Source organism: Drosophila santomea, chromosome 2L (genome assembly GCF_016746245.2).
Source record: "Drosophila santomea strain STO CAGO 1482 chromosome 2L, Prin_Dsan_1.1, whole genome shotgun sequence".
Lineage (NCBI taxonomy): Eukaryota > Metazoa > Arthropoda > Insecta > Diptera > Drosophilidae > Drosophila > Drosophila santomea.
Window position 1 is genome coordinate 3,319,601 of NC_053016.2, and position 12,804 is coordinate 3,332,404.

The 12,804-nt window shown below is 45.0% G+C and overlaps 4 protein-coding genes across 5 annotated transcripts; 3 read left to right on the plus strand and 1 right to left on the minus strand.

Annotated features, from left to right (window-relative positions):
• Positions 1-90: 90 nt before the first annotated feature.
• LOC120443797 (fidgetin-like protein 1) lies at positions 91-2,506 on the minus strand. Of its 2 annotated transcripts, XM_039623127.1 has the most exons (8): positions 2,360-2,506; positions 1,841-2,294; positions 1,619-1,761; positions 1,464-1,558; positions 1,110-1,399; positions 636-1,055; positions 350-486; positions 91-232 (listed from the first exon to the last, which is right to left on the minus strand). In XM_039623127.1, exons 1-7 carry the CDS (start codon positions 2,416-2,418, stop codon positions 367-369), a joined length of 1,581 nt encoding a protein of 526 aa, XP_039479061.1. In that variant the 5' UTR covers positions 2,419-2,506; the 3' UTR covers positions 91-232; positions 350-366. The 2 variants fall into 2 exon arrangements, with proteins under 2 accessions (XP_039479061.1, XP_039479062.1); XM_039623128.1 differs by lacking the exons at positions 91-232; positions 350-486 and having other exon boundaries at positions 654-791; positions 853-1,055.
• Positions 2,507-2,984: 478 nt separating this feature from the next.
• Positions 2,985-5,678, plus strand: LOC120443798 (facilitated trehalose transporter Tret1). Its single transcript, XM_039623130.2, has 6 exons — positions 2,985-3,301; positions 3,445-3,677; positions 4,103-4,777; positions 4,897-5,100; positions 5,204-5,269; positions 5,338-5,678. The coding sequence occupies exons 1-6, from the start codon at positions 3,244-3,246 to the stop codon at positions 5,557-5,559; spliced, it is 1,458 nt and encodes a 485-aa protein (XP_039479064.1). The 5' UTR covers positions 2,985-3,243; the 3' UTR covers positions 5,560-5,678.
• Positions 5,679-6,739: 1,061 nt separating this feature from the next.
• LOC120443800 (facilitated trehalose transporter Tret1) lies at positions 6,740-9,252 on the plus strand. The gene is made up of 6 exons (XM_039623132.2): positions 6,740-6,917; positions 7,178-7,410; positions 7,467-7,597; positions 7,654-8,015; positions 8,406-8,887; positions 8,948-9,252. The coding sequence occupies exons 1-6, from the start codon at positions 6,869-6,871 to the stop codon at positions 9,092-9,094; spliced, it is 1,404 nt and encodes a 467-aa protein (XP_039479066.2). The 5' UTR covers positions 6,740-6,868; the 3' UTR covers positions 9,095-9,252.
• A 1,054-nt stretch (positions 9,253-10,306) lies between these two features.
• LOC120458865 (facilitated trehalose transporter Tret1) lies at positions 10,307-12,201 on the plus strand. The gene is made up of 6 exons (XM_039646697.2): positions 10,307-10,421; positions 10,487-10,716; positions 10,781-10,911; positions 10,966-11,303; positions 11,360-11,769; positions 11,842-12,201. Exons 1-6 carry the CDS (start codon positions 10,352-10,354, stop codon positions 12,040-12,042), a joined length of 1,380 nt encoding a protein of 459 aa, XP_039502631.1. The 5' UTR covers positions 10,307-10,351; the 3' UTR covers positions 12,043-12,201.
• Positions 12,202-12,804: the final 603 nt, after the last annotated feature.

The following is a 12,804-nucleotide window of genomic DNA, read 5'->3' on the forward strand; positions in this document are numbered from 1 at the left end:
AAATATCTCCGTCTGTGTGTGCATAATGCAGTGTTTAAATGTGCCGGAACAAAGTTTTAAATTAAGTACAACTTGACTTAGTGTTTAGTCTGTAGGTGTTAGTTTGTCAGCTCATTTTCGGATTAACTTCACTTGCGTAGTTTTCTGAGCTGTTTACGCATTAAGTTAATTAAGGACATTAAACGGACTTAACAGTCTATTACAATCCGTATACGAACGTAATTTTGATGTGCTGTGAGTTTTAAACGATGGAAATATATTGAAATTAATTGTATTTCATATTTTATTGTTAGTCTTCAATAAGCGTTTATGCGTTACTTCTGAGTATTAATTAAATTCAAAAGATTACCGTTTCTGTGTCTGCTTTTAATGTCGAACGCCGTAGATTTCATTCCAGGCCTCAAATTGCTTGCAGTCCTCCGCAGAAACACTTTTAGATATAACCCTTAGCGCCTGCTTAAAATCATCCATGGTTACGGCAGGCAGCTACGGAAACGAACAATAAAAACAAGGCATAAATATCTCCAGAATTTAACGTGGTTACGAAGAGATTATTTTGTTATATGGATATTAAGATACTCGAAATTTAAGTTTCCAGATTCCGCTTCACAAATTCGTAGCAATGCTGTGCATACCTGATGCGTTTCTATGACCTCCATTTGGTCGGGAGTCAATGAGCGAAGGGGAGCCATGGATGCATAGCGGCAAAGCGTATCCACGTCCGCCCCCGAATAACCATCGGTAAGCTCAGCCAGCTCGGTAATTTGCATGCCATCCAGGCTGTGCTTCACCTGCCGAATTAACTTTTCTATGATCTTTTGACGCGCTTCCATCGTGGGTAAGGGAACGTACAGACGCCGTACAAATCGCCGACGCACCGCCTCATCCAGCTCCTGCGGTCGGTTGGTGGCTCCTATTACTAGCACTCGGATTTCCTCATTACTAGCGGCACCGTCCAAGTGAATGAGAAACTCGTTTTTCAGGCGTAGAGTGCTCTCGTTTTCGTTTCCCGAACGTTTGGACAGCAGGGAATCCACCTCGTCTATGAATATAATCTGAAATGTGTATAAGAAGTGTATTAGCTATAAATTTAAAAGTAAAATACATACAGCAGGTTGATGGGCAGCGGCCACGGCAAACAATGTCTTCACCAGCTTCTCGGCATCGCCAACCCACTTTGAGGTCAGGCTGGACGGATTAATGCTGAAGAATTTGGCCTTTGCCTGGGAAGCAATGCTCTTGGCAATGAGTGTCTTGCCAGTGCCAGGTGGTCCGAAAAGCAGAACGCCTCGCGGTGGACACCGCACTCCAGTGAACAAGTCAGGCCGCCGGAGAGGCATGATAATGGCTTCGAGGAATGTGGACTTTGCAGATTCCAGACCGGCAATATCTTCCCAAGCTGAAATCGGTGAACAGGTAGTTTATGAACAGACTACTTCGCGGCCATTGAAGTACTGACATACCGACAGGCTTGAAATCATGCATGCTTTCCCCGAGAATTTGCTCCACCATCTTGGAATCCAAGTGGGCCAATGCGGGCGGTATGCTGCTGCACCGTCTGTAAGGAATTGGATACAATGAAATATGGTACGCCTGTGAATAATTGCACTATTCTCACGAGCTGGTGGAATTCTCATTATGCGCCACGGGCGATACGAAGTTAGAGCTAACCGTTCGCTTTCCACCAAGCGTTTTTTTCCGGAAATTCATCATGCCAGATGGGACAGTATCCATTTCACTTGTCGCCTGTCGACTCTTTTTCTGCAATATTGAAATATATATTTGTGCGATTCAGTTCTAGGAAGATGCATTTCAAACGTCCGCCTCTCCTGAAACCAACCTTTAAATCGTCCAGGATAAGTTGCTCCCGGGCAGTGCGAAAGCCAAAGCCGCTTTGGGGCGAGTTCTCTGTCGGGTATGGTGGCGCATCTGTCTCCGTTGTGGAATTAATCCTTTTTATTGGGAGATGCTCCTCCGGTCTTGCCTTAATGGACTGTTCAATCGGGTTAGTAATTGCAACTTCCAACGGCGCAGCCTGCAGATCACTGGAGGCAACCTCTGTTGCTTCGCAACTCTCGTAGGAGCCCCTGCATTTGGGCTCAAAAGCCGCATCAGGAGGCATCTCGAACATGATGTCTGCACAGGTAATCCCTGGACTCGTCCTGCGACTCCTTCGTATTGTTTGCTGGCAGCGCTCCAGGCGCTCCATCATTGCTTTCTCCGTGCTTTGGCATGTCTGCAGTCTGGCGTGGTGATCCTTCAGAACAGCGAAGTGGGTGGACTCGCTGCAGGATCTGGAGTGGGACATGTGGAGTCCTTTAGGAGCTCTCATAAGAATGATGTGTGAATTAAAACGTACCTGGTTTGCTGGCATATCAGCAGCAGTTGGGTGCGCCACGAGTTCTGTTCGTCGCTCATTTTATGACAAATAAAACAAGTAAAAACTTAAGTTTCTAAACAAAATTAAAAAGTAAAACTCGCGGCAAATACAGTAATCATCTGTTTAGCCGAGTTTCAATCACGATCAGTGGTATCGTTATCGATATGCACTTATGACATGTTTCCACCAGCTTGCAGTACTTTCAATTGATAGTAGAATCGATCGGTTATCGTTACTATCAAAATCAATTGTTTTCTGCTTATCGAGTTCAAAAATGAGTATGAAGACATTGTCCCCACAATAATCTTTTTTATTTAAATATTTATCTCGCTTAATATATTTTAATTGATTTGTTTAGCTTTTTTTAATTTTACTTTTAACTTTTTTGTCTCTATGGACTTTCAGTAAAACTGCTTCGCCCAATTAATGTTCAATTGCTTTCAATTGGTTCGCTTCGTTTTAATTAAAAAGCATTGTGAGCCACCCTCAGATTTCACCATAAACAAAACTAGCTGCCAAGGCAGACGTCCTCAGTTCTTATCGCCAAATCGGACTGTTTGCTCACGTTGGGCAAATATATACCTGCATATTGCTCATCCCGGCCATCTCAGCTGCCAACTATACGAAAACACGTCCGGACACGGTCTACGGTCGTTTCGTGGCCCATGGATGGGGTTCAACTGGTGGCGCATAGTACGGTTGTTATCTCTGGACGAGGGTGAGATAACAGCGCCGATGCCCTGGCCATAAATACCCCACAGCATCCATTAGCTGATTCTCATTTTAGCAGTCAGTGCAGTGAATTGCAGGTGGTTTTCCCACAGGCTTTACCATTGGATATTGGATACCGAAGCTATAACAAAATGTGCCTGCCGAAAAGAGTGGGTGGCCCGGCCATCCAGAGTGTTGCCACGGCTTTAGGTGAGCCCTCCAAGAGTCTGCCTTGCTTTAAGAGAAATAAGTTATTCCAGCATAAATTACATACCAATATTAGTGTTAGTTGGCCACTTGAAGCGTTCTACTTTCGCTGTACTTAATAAAATGTATTTGTAACTTAATTTCAGGCAACATTCTCTGCTTTAACTTTGGCCTCATGTTTGGCATCACTCCGGCGCACATGACGCTCTACGAATCGGAGGAGAGGACTCCCTTGAACCAGGCCACCGATCCGGCGGGAACTGCGTGGCTGACAGGATACCTCTTCCTCAGTGCCGCTGTGGGAGCCTTGGTCTCCGGATTCCTGGTCCTGAAAATCGGTCCCAAGTCCGTGCTTCTCTGCTCTGGACTGCTCCAAATTGTGAGTAAAAGGTGTTACTAAAAGGGGGGTCTCTGGTAGACTGAAGGCCAGGGGTTTGCGAATGTTAATAGTAACATCCATTTCAGCGCATGGATCGTTGAATTGGAAAATTTGCATGCATATCGACATTTTTATTTTTGTATGCGAGGAACACTGATTAAAAAATGTGATAGTGACAGTAAGCATATGCAAAGATTTAAAAAACCTGGGAACTACTACGAGTCACAAAGTCACAGTAAAGTACACAAATATACAAGAATAGAAGACGAAAACTTTAGTTTTAAAGTTTAACCAACTAAATCAAAGCTCAAATTTAATAACTCCATACTGAAAACTAGTTAATCATTTGTACTCACTACGTATTTTTAACAGTGGAGGCAAAATATTTCCCTTTTGATAGAAATTAAAATAAAATTCATTTCCAGTCTGCTTGGGCCTGCATCCATTTTGGCAACGACATAGTGCACATCTACGCCTCCCGCCTATTCGCGGGCGTGGCATCCGGCGCCGCATTCGTGGTGCTACCTATATTTATCAATGAGATTGCCGAGTCCCGGGAGAAGGCAGCCCGGCTCACTTTCACCATTGAGCTGTGGCGCACGCTGGGCATCTTGATTGGATTTGTCCTGGGCTTCTATGTGCCCTACGCCTTCGTGAACATCGTGGGCTGTGCGGTGTCCTTTGTGTTCACCATGACGTTCCCCTTCGTGCAGGAGAGCCCCCACTACTATCTGCGCAAGAACAACATGGCCAGCTTGGAGAAGTCGCTGCGCTGGTATCGCGGCATCCGCGACATCGACGATCGCGAGAAGCCGGAGTACCTCAGCGAGCTGGACGAGTTCCACGCGGAGCTGCGGAGCAGGGACAAGAACGTGGCCTCCACGCCCATGTCGCACAGCTACATCATCCGGCTGACCTTCGTCAGCTTCCTGCTGACCGTGTGCGCCAAATTGAGCGGCGTATTCGTGGAGCTAAACTACGCAGCCGACTTTCTCGGACGCACCGGCTATTCCACGGAAACCAATTACGTGGTTTTGGCCAGCGCCCAGTGCATCGGAGCGCTCCTGGCACGGCTCGTTGGTCCGCGTTTGCCGCGAAAGGTTGGTGTGCAATTAGGTCAAAGTTCGTAGAAAATAAGAGCCACAAAAACCGATTATGGCACAAACCTTTCACATTTGCACAACCATTACTCACCTGCAATTTATTTCCTCTCCTGCAGCTCCTGTTGTGCCTTTCATCGCTTTTTGCTGCGGCAGCAGTCATTGCATTAGCACTATTCAAGGCTTACGGACAATTTTGGTTGCTGGGCAACTGGGCGGATCGGTATTTGCCCATTTTTCTGCTGGCCATCCAGCTGGCTGTGGTCAGCTTTGGCCTTTACCCCCTGGCCGCAGTTGTTAGCAGCGAGGTTCTGCCCACTAAGGTACGCCACATTGCCATCGTTTTAAGTTCACTAGAGACGGCTTCAATTCAACACCTTCTGGCTTCTTATTTTATGCATTTTACTGACTTAAAAACCTTTTCAGCTCCATGACTTGTTGTACTCACTGGCATCTGCTGTATCGTGGCTCCTGCTCTTCGGCATGATAGAGGTGGGTGTTCCTGACCAAGAGTACTTGCAGAAGCAGTCTATCATTGGCATTATCTGGTTTATTTGCAGGCATTCAATGCGGTCAAGGCCACAATTGCCCCCGGACTGGTGTTGTACCTGTGGGTCTTTGCCGGAGCCTCCATCTTCGTGGGTCTTATTTCGCTGCCACTTCTGCCGGAAACCCGCAACCGTCGTCCTTCGGCGGTGCAGCGGGAACTGGGCTATGTGGACGATGGCGGAGTGGCTAAGGGATCGGCGGTGACGAACGGACACATCGCCACCCACATCTGAGATGCTCGAGTACTCCCTCCTGTTAGCTTTACCAACGATATTAGTAACGAATTTAGTTTTAAACCGCCGCAGCGCGCTATTTAATAAGCAACCAATTAAAGTAAAGCACTTTCAAACAATTATTTCTCCAAGTGAAGCTGCTCACTGCAGCTGGCCCGCAAAAGTATGCAATGCATTGGCTTGACTACTTGATTAATTCGTGCTTACTCATCCGGCTGGCAACGGCAAGATCCGGAATTCAATAGTCACTTGCGTTCTGGGTTTCTGGCTACCAGCTTTATCATTTACCACGAATCTTGTTGTTTGGCCACGGGTCTTATCTGCCTTACGGTCTTTGGTCATAAAACTTTACCCCAAGTGAGAATAACTTGTGATAAAACTTGCTGTCGGTCAGCGAGTTTCGTCTGCGATTATGTGGAGAACTCTATAGAGGAAGCACTGGGTACACTGTAACTTGTGAAGACAGCGAGAAAGTTCATTTCATGAGCCCCTGTCTCATGCTTTATAGACAATCTAATCATAGTTATACCTTAGGCCAATAAAAGAGGATCAGTTTTACCATTCGTTGTTCCTTTGACTTTATTTGCACTGGGTGCATTAAAGAACTTGGAAAATTCACGGCGCCAAATGCCGCATGCTGAGATCAGCGAAACACGCATCATTTTTGCGTGGTAAAAATCCGATTTAAATCGCGGCAGCTTCTAATCCAAATTTACGCGTTTACGGCCGATCCAAAAGGCCCAAAATGTTAAATGCGCGACTTTTGTTTGCGCCGGGTATCTCGACTGGCCAAATATTAGCCACGATTATGGCGCACGAGTAATTTACAATGGTGGCTCTCTACTACTCTCTTCGAAGTAGGAATGTATGGACATGGAATAGTATAGAGAGAGTACTCATTGAGTGCATATCAAATCAGGAAAAGGCAAACAAAGGCTGTAAAAGGCATTGTAATCGTCGGAGGGTTAGCAACAATAAATTTGCACTGACACCCCGGGCAGTAATTAACTAGATTCTGTGACAGTGCATGTGGGGATTCGCTTTTGCTCTCATTTGGCCGGAGCATAATGAGGCGGCGATAACGGTCTATAATCTACGCCACTCGTAGTCGTAGTTCAGCAGAGCTCGTTTACGATCTAGTGCACTATATAAATATTATCATCCAGCCACTGGTTTCGCTTAGTTAAACGCGAACACCTACGGATATTTGACGGCCGGCTCCGGGTGAATATCAGCCTGAACGGAGGACTCTCACGGGGGGCTATGTATAAACGCAAATAGGATTTTAATTGAAATACATTCCCGCAAAATGAGTTCCACTGGTGGTGACAAGTACCAGTATCTAGCTGCCTTTAGTGGTTAGTAAACCGCAAATTCTAGTGCAAACCATATTCTATGCGATTTCAATGTGTACCAATGAACTGCTGTGCAAATATTACAATTAATAGCTGTAAAGGCTGACTTTACAGCAAACGAAAGGATTTAAATGAATAATCCCTTGGAATCAGTGCTTGCAAACCACATTTCATGCGAATTTCATGAGTAGACTGACTAAAATTCATAATCCTGTGTAACTAAATTCCATTGCTGTTTTCTACGTTCCATGTAAACAACACAGTAAACATCATAACGATTTCCTATGGCGCATTTTGCGGTTGGCCATCCTCCAGTTTCCTGGAGCTGTCATCCGAGAGTAGTCCTTTGGAGACGGGTCCTTTGACTCCAACGGATCAGGGATGGGTGGCGTCGAGTATGTGCTTGGGTGGCCTGATAGGCAGTTTTTTGTTTGCCTGGCTGGCGGAAAAAATCGGCAGGAAATGGTGCCTCATGTGGATGGCGCTGCCCAACTTGGTAATGGGAAATTGACTTCTTTTGTAGATTTAATTAAATGTACAATGTATTTACAGGTGGGCTGGGTGATAATACCCTTTGCAAGCAACCCAATGCACTTAATTATCGCTCGATTTATTGGCGGTGCCGCTGGCGGTGGCTGCTTCACGGTAATTCCCATTTATGTAGCTGAACTGGCCTCCGACAAGTGAGTTCCTCGCCTTAATTTAATCAGAAGCAATCAAGTAAATATCCTCTTTGTAGCATTCGCGGTATTTTGGGCGTCTTTTTGGTGCTGACGTGCAATTTCGGTCTCTTGCTGGCTTTCATTCTTGGCTACTACTTCAACTATGCCCAAGTGTCCTGGATTGTGTCCTCGTTGTCCTTTGTGTTCGTCGGCTGCTTCTGGTTCATGCCGGAGACACCGCAGCACCTGGCCAAGGTGAACAAGATTGAGGAGGCGGAGCACGCGCTGCGCTACTACCGCAACATCAAATCGAGTCCGGCCAAGGAACTCAGCGAGGAGCTGCAGCTGGAGCTGCAGAAGCTGAAGACCACCGAGAAGACCGCTGCGGATGGCGATGATGACGATGGCGCAGCTACCGGCGTGACTTGGTCCGACTTTGGTGAGATCACAGTGAATTATGATGAAATCGAAAGTGGTTTTTGTGTGGGTGTCGATGAACGTTTTCAACAGGACGTAGTGAAATATTAACTAGAATTCAAGCTGACCTAAAGCCACCACACTGACGAGCCAATTCAAATTTCAAAAGAGACCTCAAACAGATAGGCTTTTCAACACGGCGTATGCGCAATTTCATTTGTGGCGCGTATGAAAACAAGCCGCTTATAATTGGGTTTGAACTGTTTGCATTTCGAATTTTGAATCAAAACGTAATGAGCTTATGTTCATTAGATTTTGGCAAATGAACTGTTCATAGATGACTTTGGAATAGGTGTTCTTTTAACTTTTTTGCACCATAACTCTAATATATCCAATTTAATTTCTGAACCAGCTGGGGGCAAGACTGGCAAGGCATTCCTAATCGGACTCGGACTGATAAGCTTCAATCAGCTGTGCGGATGCTTCGCCATGCTGAACTATACGGCCGTGATTTTCCAGCAGGCGGGCTCCAATCTTCCGCCCACGGTGGCCGCCATCATAGTGGGTGCCATCCAAATGCTGGGCACCTACGCATCCACCGTTTTGGTGGAGCGTCTGGGTCGGAAGATCCTGCTCCTGGTATCGGCAGTGGGCATCGGACTGGGCCAGAGTACGATGGGCACGTATAGCTACTTCCAGATGCTCGGATACCCGGTGGCATCGTACAGCTGGGTGCCCCTCGCCGGGTTCTCCTTCATGCTGTTCCTGGCTGCGGTCGGACTGCTCTCCCTGCCATTCCTGGTGGTATCGGAGATTATGCCGCAGAAGGTGAGGAGCACCGCCATAATGATTCTAATGTCGATGCTCTGGTTGATTTCCACCGGCACCATAAAGGTAAGTTATGCGTAGATACTCGAGTTTAGCAAATTATTAAATTCTATTTTTTAATAACAGTTGATGCCGGTTTTCACCGCAAGCCTAGGAATGCATGGAACCGTCTTCATGTTCGCCAGCTTATCCTTCCTAGCAGCTATTTTCATCGCCATTTTCGTGCCCGAAACCAAGGGCAAGACAGTTGAAGCCATCTTGGCCAGTCTCTAGTACTTATAAATAATATTTAATATTTAATAATCAATTGTTATTGTTGTTAATAAATGCGCAAAGAGGTGCAATTGCCGTTCGTTCGCTATTGGCACACCTGCGGCCATAAGCGAAGGCACAGTTGGCATGATTGTTATATGGAAATATAACTACTACAATCGGTTGTCTATTCGGCTACCTTGATCTTCCACACAAAAGATCGTTTCAGTTACTAAAATCTTTGATTAGATAAGATCGCTTGCGATAAGGAACATCTACTATTCAGAAGAGCTTTGCCCATGGGCTTTTGCTTTAAACGAACTTAAACTTAAATAAGAGAATACATTTCAATGGCCTAAATGCACTACTAACAATGGGCTTGTTTCTTAAGAACATGGTATATATTAAGATTAGAAACAAAAGCTCAGATGGGTGGTTGCTTAAACTAAGAAATTTGTATAGCCTAGGCAATGTTAAAAAATGTAGTCTGCTTCTAGGATCAGTTCTCCATGTGGACTTAAACATCATTATCGTTTTTCGCCTTACCAACTTAAATTTGCCACAGATTAGGTTTTAAAGTGCCATGAGAAAATCTCTATCCGTGTGTTTAAAAATTTATTTTTCTGTCTTGAGAATTTAATTCCAGGTTGTGCACTGTGAACTTGGCTTTCGCGAGATAATATTAAATGCAACTGCGCAGAGAAATGGAAAAAAGCAAATAGATTTATTCCTAGGAAGAGGTGATTGCACTTACTTTGCAAACGTAATAAAGGTTGCAGAAGCCCTTTAATGGGATTATCCTTTCAACACATTTTGCTGCAGGAAGAGTCACTTCAGTTATTTAACTTTTTCACCAGAATTTCCCGCCTTCGGCCATATCTACTAAGGTGTCTGTTGAGTTTGGACCAACATCGTAAATGTAGCAGCTTAAGGCCAGTCGAGACAGACAGGCCCCTTTTTTGTGGTCTCATCTCCGGTTTGGTAGAGTGGCAAATAATTGTTTGACTTGTGAAATGTCTGTTGTACAAATACAAAAAAAAATAAGTAATTTAAACTAACTGTGGCCGCAGCTTGCGCCACCTATCTTTACAATGTAATTTGTGACATTGAGGTGGGTTCGCCAATTCAGAAAACACCACAAAGATATATGGCTAGCGATCTCTAATATTGCCGATATAAAGTTTATGAAGGGGCCCAATTCACCGGAGCTTTATTCTCTGCTGGGATTTAAGAACTACACGCTTTCGCATTTGTGACAGAACCGTGGAGTGAGCTAGAATGGCCAAGTTTTTCGAGAACTCCCTGCTGCAGCACAAAACCCGCTATCAGCTTTTGGCCACGGTAATTGGTGAGACTTTCCTCATTTTCCCCGCCGGGTATCCAATTGCAGTTCATAATGCTCCTTGTTGGCAGTTAACATTATTACTTTTGGACATGGAGTGGGTGTGGGTTGGCTCTCGCCGACACTGACCAAAATCCAGACGCCCGATTCGCCGCTGGACTTTGAAGTGAATCTCGCCCAGATTTCCTGGCTGGGATCGATGCTGGGATTGGGCAGCCTGTGCGGTAACCTGACCATAGCCCTGCTGATTGAGAGAGCGGGTAGGAAGTTCTGCCTTTACCTCATGGCCGGACCCTATGCGGTGAGTAAATGAGCCTTAAGTTAATTAAATCATTAGTTAATCACGGAAGTGCCAACCATTCTAGTGTATCTGGATTTTGATTTACTGCGCCTCGAATGTGTACTACTTGTACGCAGCCAGGTTTCTGTGCGGATTCACTGGCGGAGCAGGATACTTGGTGGTTCCGATTTTCATTAGCGAAGTGGCCGATAGCAAGTGAGTTGATGTGCTTAGAAACTACAAAGCTAATCTAATTTCTCGAGTTGCCAGCATTCGAGGGGCACTGACTTCGATGGTGATGCTGTCCGTCGATTTGGGAATACTGGCTGGCTACATACTGAGCACTTATCTGGCCTATCATGTCGTACCCTTCTTGGCCATTATCTTGCCCGTAGCCTACTTTATGGCCAATATAATGTTGCCCGAAACAGCCCCGTATCTGCTAAGGAAAAGCCAGCTGACTGCTGCAGAGAACTCGTTCAGATACTACAGGAATCAGCGGAGTGCAGTTTGCGAGCAAACATCCAGGGTCAAGTTTGAGGAGCTACGCACAGCGGTTTTGTCCCAGCAGACGAGGAATGCCACCCCGCTCAGTTACAAGGACCTCAGTAAGTGAGACCCTAACGACGTATGACACCCTCTAAATCGCATCAACCCATTGCAGCGACCAAGCCGGCTCTGAAGGGATTTGCCGCCTCCATTGTGCTCAGCTTGGGCTATCAGTTCAGTGGCGTTTTCAGCTTCATCAACTATATGTCCGACATTTTCAAGGCTTCCGGTTCCATTGTGGACGTCAATACGGCCACCATTATCATTGGATTAGTCCAGATCGTGGGCGTCTACACCTCGACCATACTGGTGGACATCGTGGGCAGGAGGGTTCTGATGTTGATCTCTACCTTGGGAGTGGGAATCGGTTGCATTGCCTTCGGCTGCTTTACCTACTGTGCCATCTATGATCTCAGTGAATTCAATTGGCTGCCTCTGGTGCTGATGGTTATCATCTGTTACGTGGCCAATATAGGGCTGATTGGAATCTTTTTCCTCGTCCTGGTGGAACTCTTTCCAGTAAAGGTACGCATATTCAAAGCAGCATTCAAAGGGCATCATATCCACAGACAGCATCTCTGTTTTACATCCTTTCAGATTCGCTCCTTAGCCACCTCGTTGTCTGTCATTTTCTTGAGTTTGCTCGTCTTTGGTACCTTGAAACTGTTTCCTTTGATGCTGCACTACTGGGGCATATCGTTTACCATGTGGTTCTCAGCTGCCTCTGCACTGCTGACGTTCTTTTACTTCTGGTTGTTTCTGCAGGAAACCAAGGGAAAGTCAATGATTGAAGATTAACAAGTAGCTGCATTTGCCCTAAGGGCTTTAGCTTCTTTAAAACCAACTGAAGATTGTCGATTTGAAACTAATAAATAAATCAAATGTAAAATGCGTTTCGTTGACTTTAATTGTGTCATAGAAATTGTAATAAATGTTTTTGTAAATTTTATGATTTAATTGGTATTTTTAGACTGATTTAAAATTTGTATTGGTTTGTTTGGGACACAGAAAAGCAAATATTAATTTGGTATTTACATGAACAGTATGAGTTAAAACCTTTTAAGAGTTGTGTAAACGATTGCATGGTGTGTTAATTTCTTTATACATAAACGTGATGTTCCAGATGTTGATTAAATATGGAAGGTTTTCAGATAATTTCCGCTTGCGCACAAACTCACATGTTTCGTAAGATATATTTCAGTTTTACAATATAACTTTTACCTTACTCTTTTACTTAAGAAAAAACACTGTTGACAATAAGGCCTTAAACCCATAAAGAAAATGCGTGGGCCTTCTGCCACTATTTATTTAGACTCTGCGGGATTATTTGACTAGACAGTATTAGTTAATCTGAGACATCATATAGTAACAAAGACGTTAAACACCTGTTCTCACTATTTGGCAGTTCTTGGTAACTTTGCTAGCTAAAAGAAACAATCAATCAGAAACCACAAAAACCCCTTGTGATTGTTTCGAGCTTGTGGGGAACGTGTCCTGGACAGATCCTGCACAGGATCCTTGGCGGGCGGAGGAGGTATGCTCGGCAGTATTGTGCCCTGA

Bases quoted from the DNA above. Each gene is read 5' to 3' on its own strand.
- LOC120443798 (XM_039623130.2), top strand. From the start codon at position 3,244: ATGTGCCTGCCGAAAAGAGTGGGTGGCCCGGCCATCCAGAGTGTTGCC. The intron at 3,678-4,102 runs GTGAGTAAAAGG...ATTCATTTCCAG, and splicing joins GCTCTGGACTGCTCCAAATT to TCTGCTTGGGCCTGCATCCA. The intron at 5,270-5,337 runs GTGGGTGTTCCT...GTTTATTTGCAG, and splicing joins TGCTCTTCGGCATGATAGAG to GCATTCAATGCGGTCAAGGC.
- LOC120443800 (XM_039623132.2), top strand. From the start codon at position 6,869: ATGAGTTCCACTGGTGGTGACAAGTACCAGTATCTAGCTGCCTTTAGT. The intron at 7,411-7,466 runs GTAATGGGAAAT...ATGTATTTACAG, and splicing joins GGATGGCGCTGCCCAACTTG to GTGGGCTGGGTGATAATACC. The intron at 7,598-7,653 runs GTGAGTTCCTCG...TCCTCTTTGTAG, and splicing joins GCTGAACTGGCCTCCGACAA to CATTCGCGGTATTTTGGGCG.
- LOC120458865 (XM_039646697.2), top strand. From the start codon at position 10,352: ATGGCCAAGTTTTTCGAGAACTCCCTGCTGCAGCACAAAACCCGCTAT. The intron at 10,912-10,965 runs GTGAGTTGATGT...TCGAGTTGCCAG, and splicing joins AGCGAAGTGGCCGATAGCAA to CATTCGAGGGGCACTGACTT. The intron at 11,770-11,841 runs GTACGCATATTC...ACATCCTTTCAG, and splicing joins TGGAACTCTTTCCAGTAAAG to ATTCGCTCCTTAGCCACCTC.
- LOC120443797 (XM_039623127.1), bottom strand. From the start codon at position 2,418: ATGAGCGACGAACAGAACTCGTGGCGCACCCAACTGCTGCTGATATGC. The intron at 2,295-2,359 runs GTACGTTTTAAT...GTCCCACTCCAG, and splicing joins CTGATATGCCAGCAAACCAG to ATCCTGCAGCGAGTCCACCC. The intron at 1,762-1,840 runs GTTGGTTTCAGG...TCAATATTGCAG, and splicing joins TTATCCTGGACGATTTAAAG to AAAAAGAGTCGACAGGCGAC.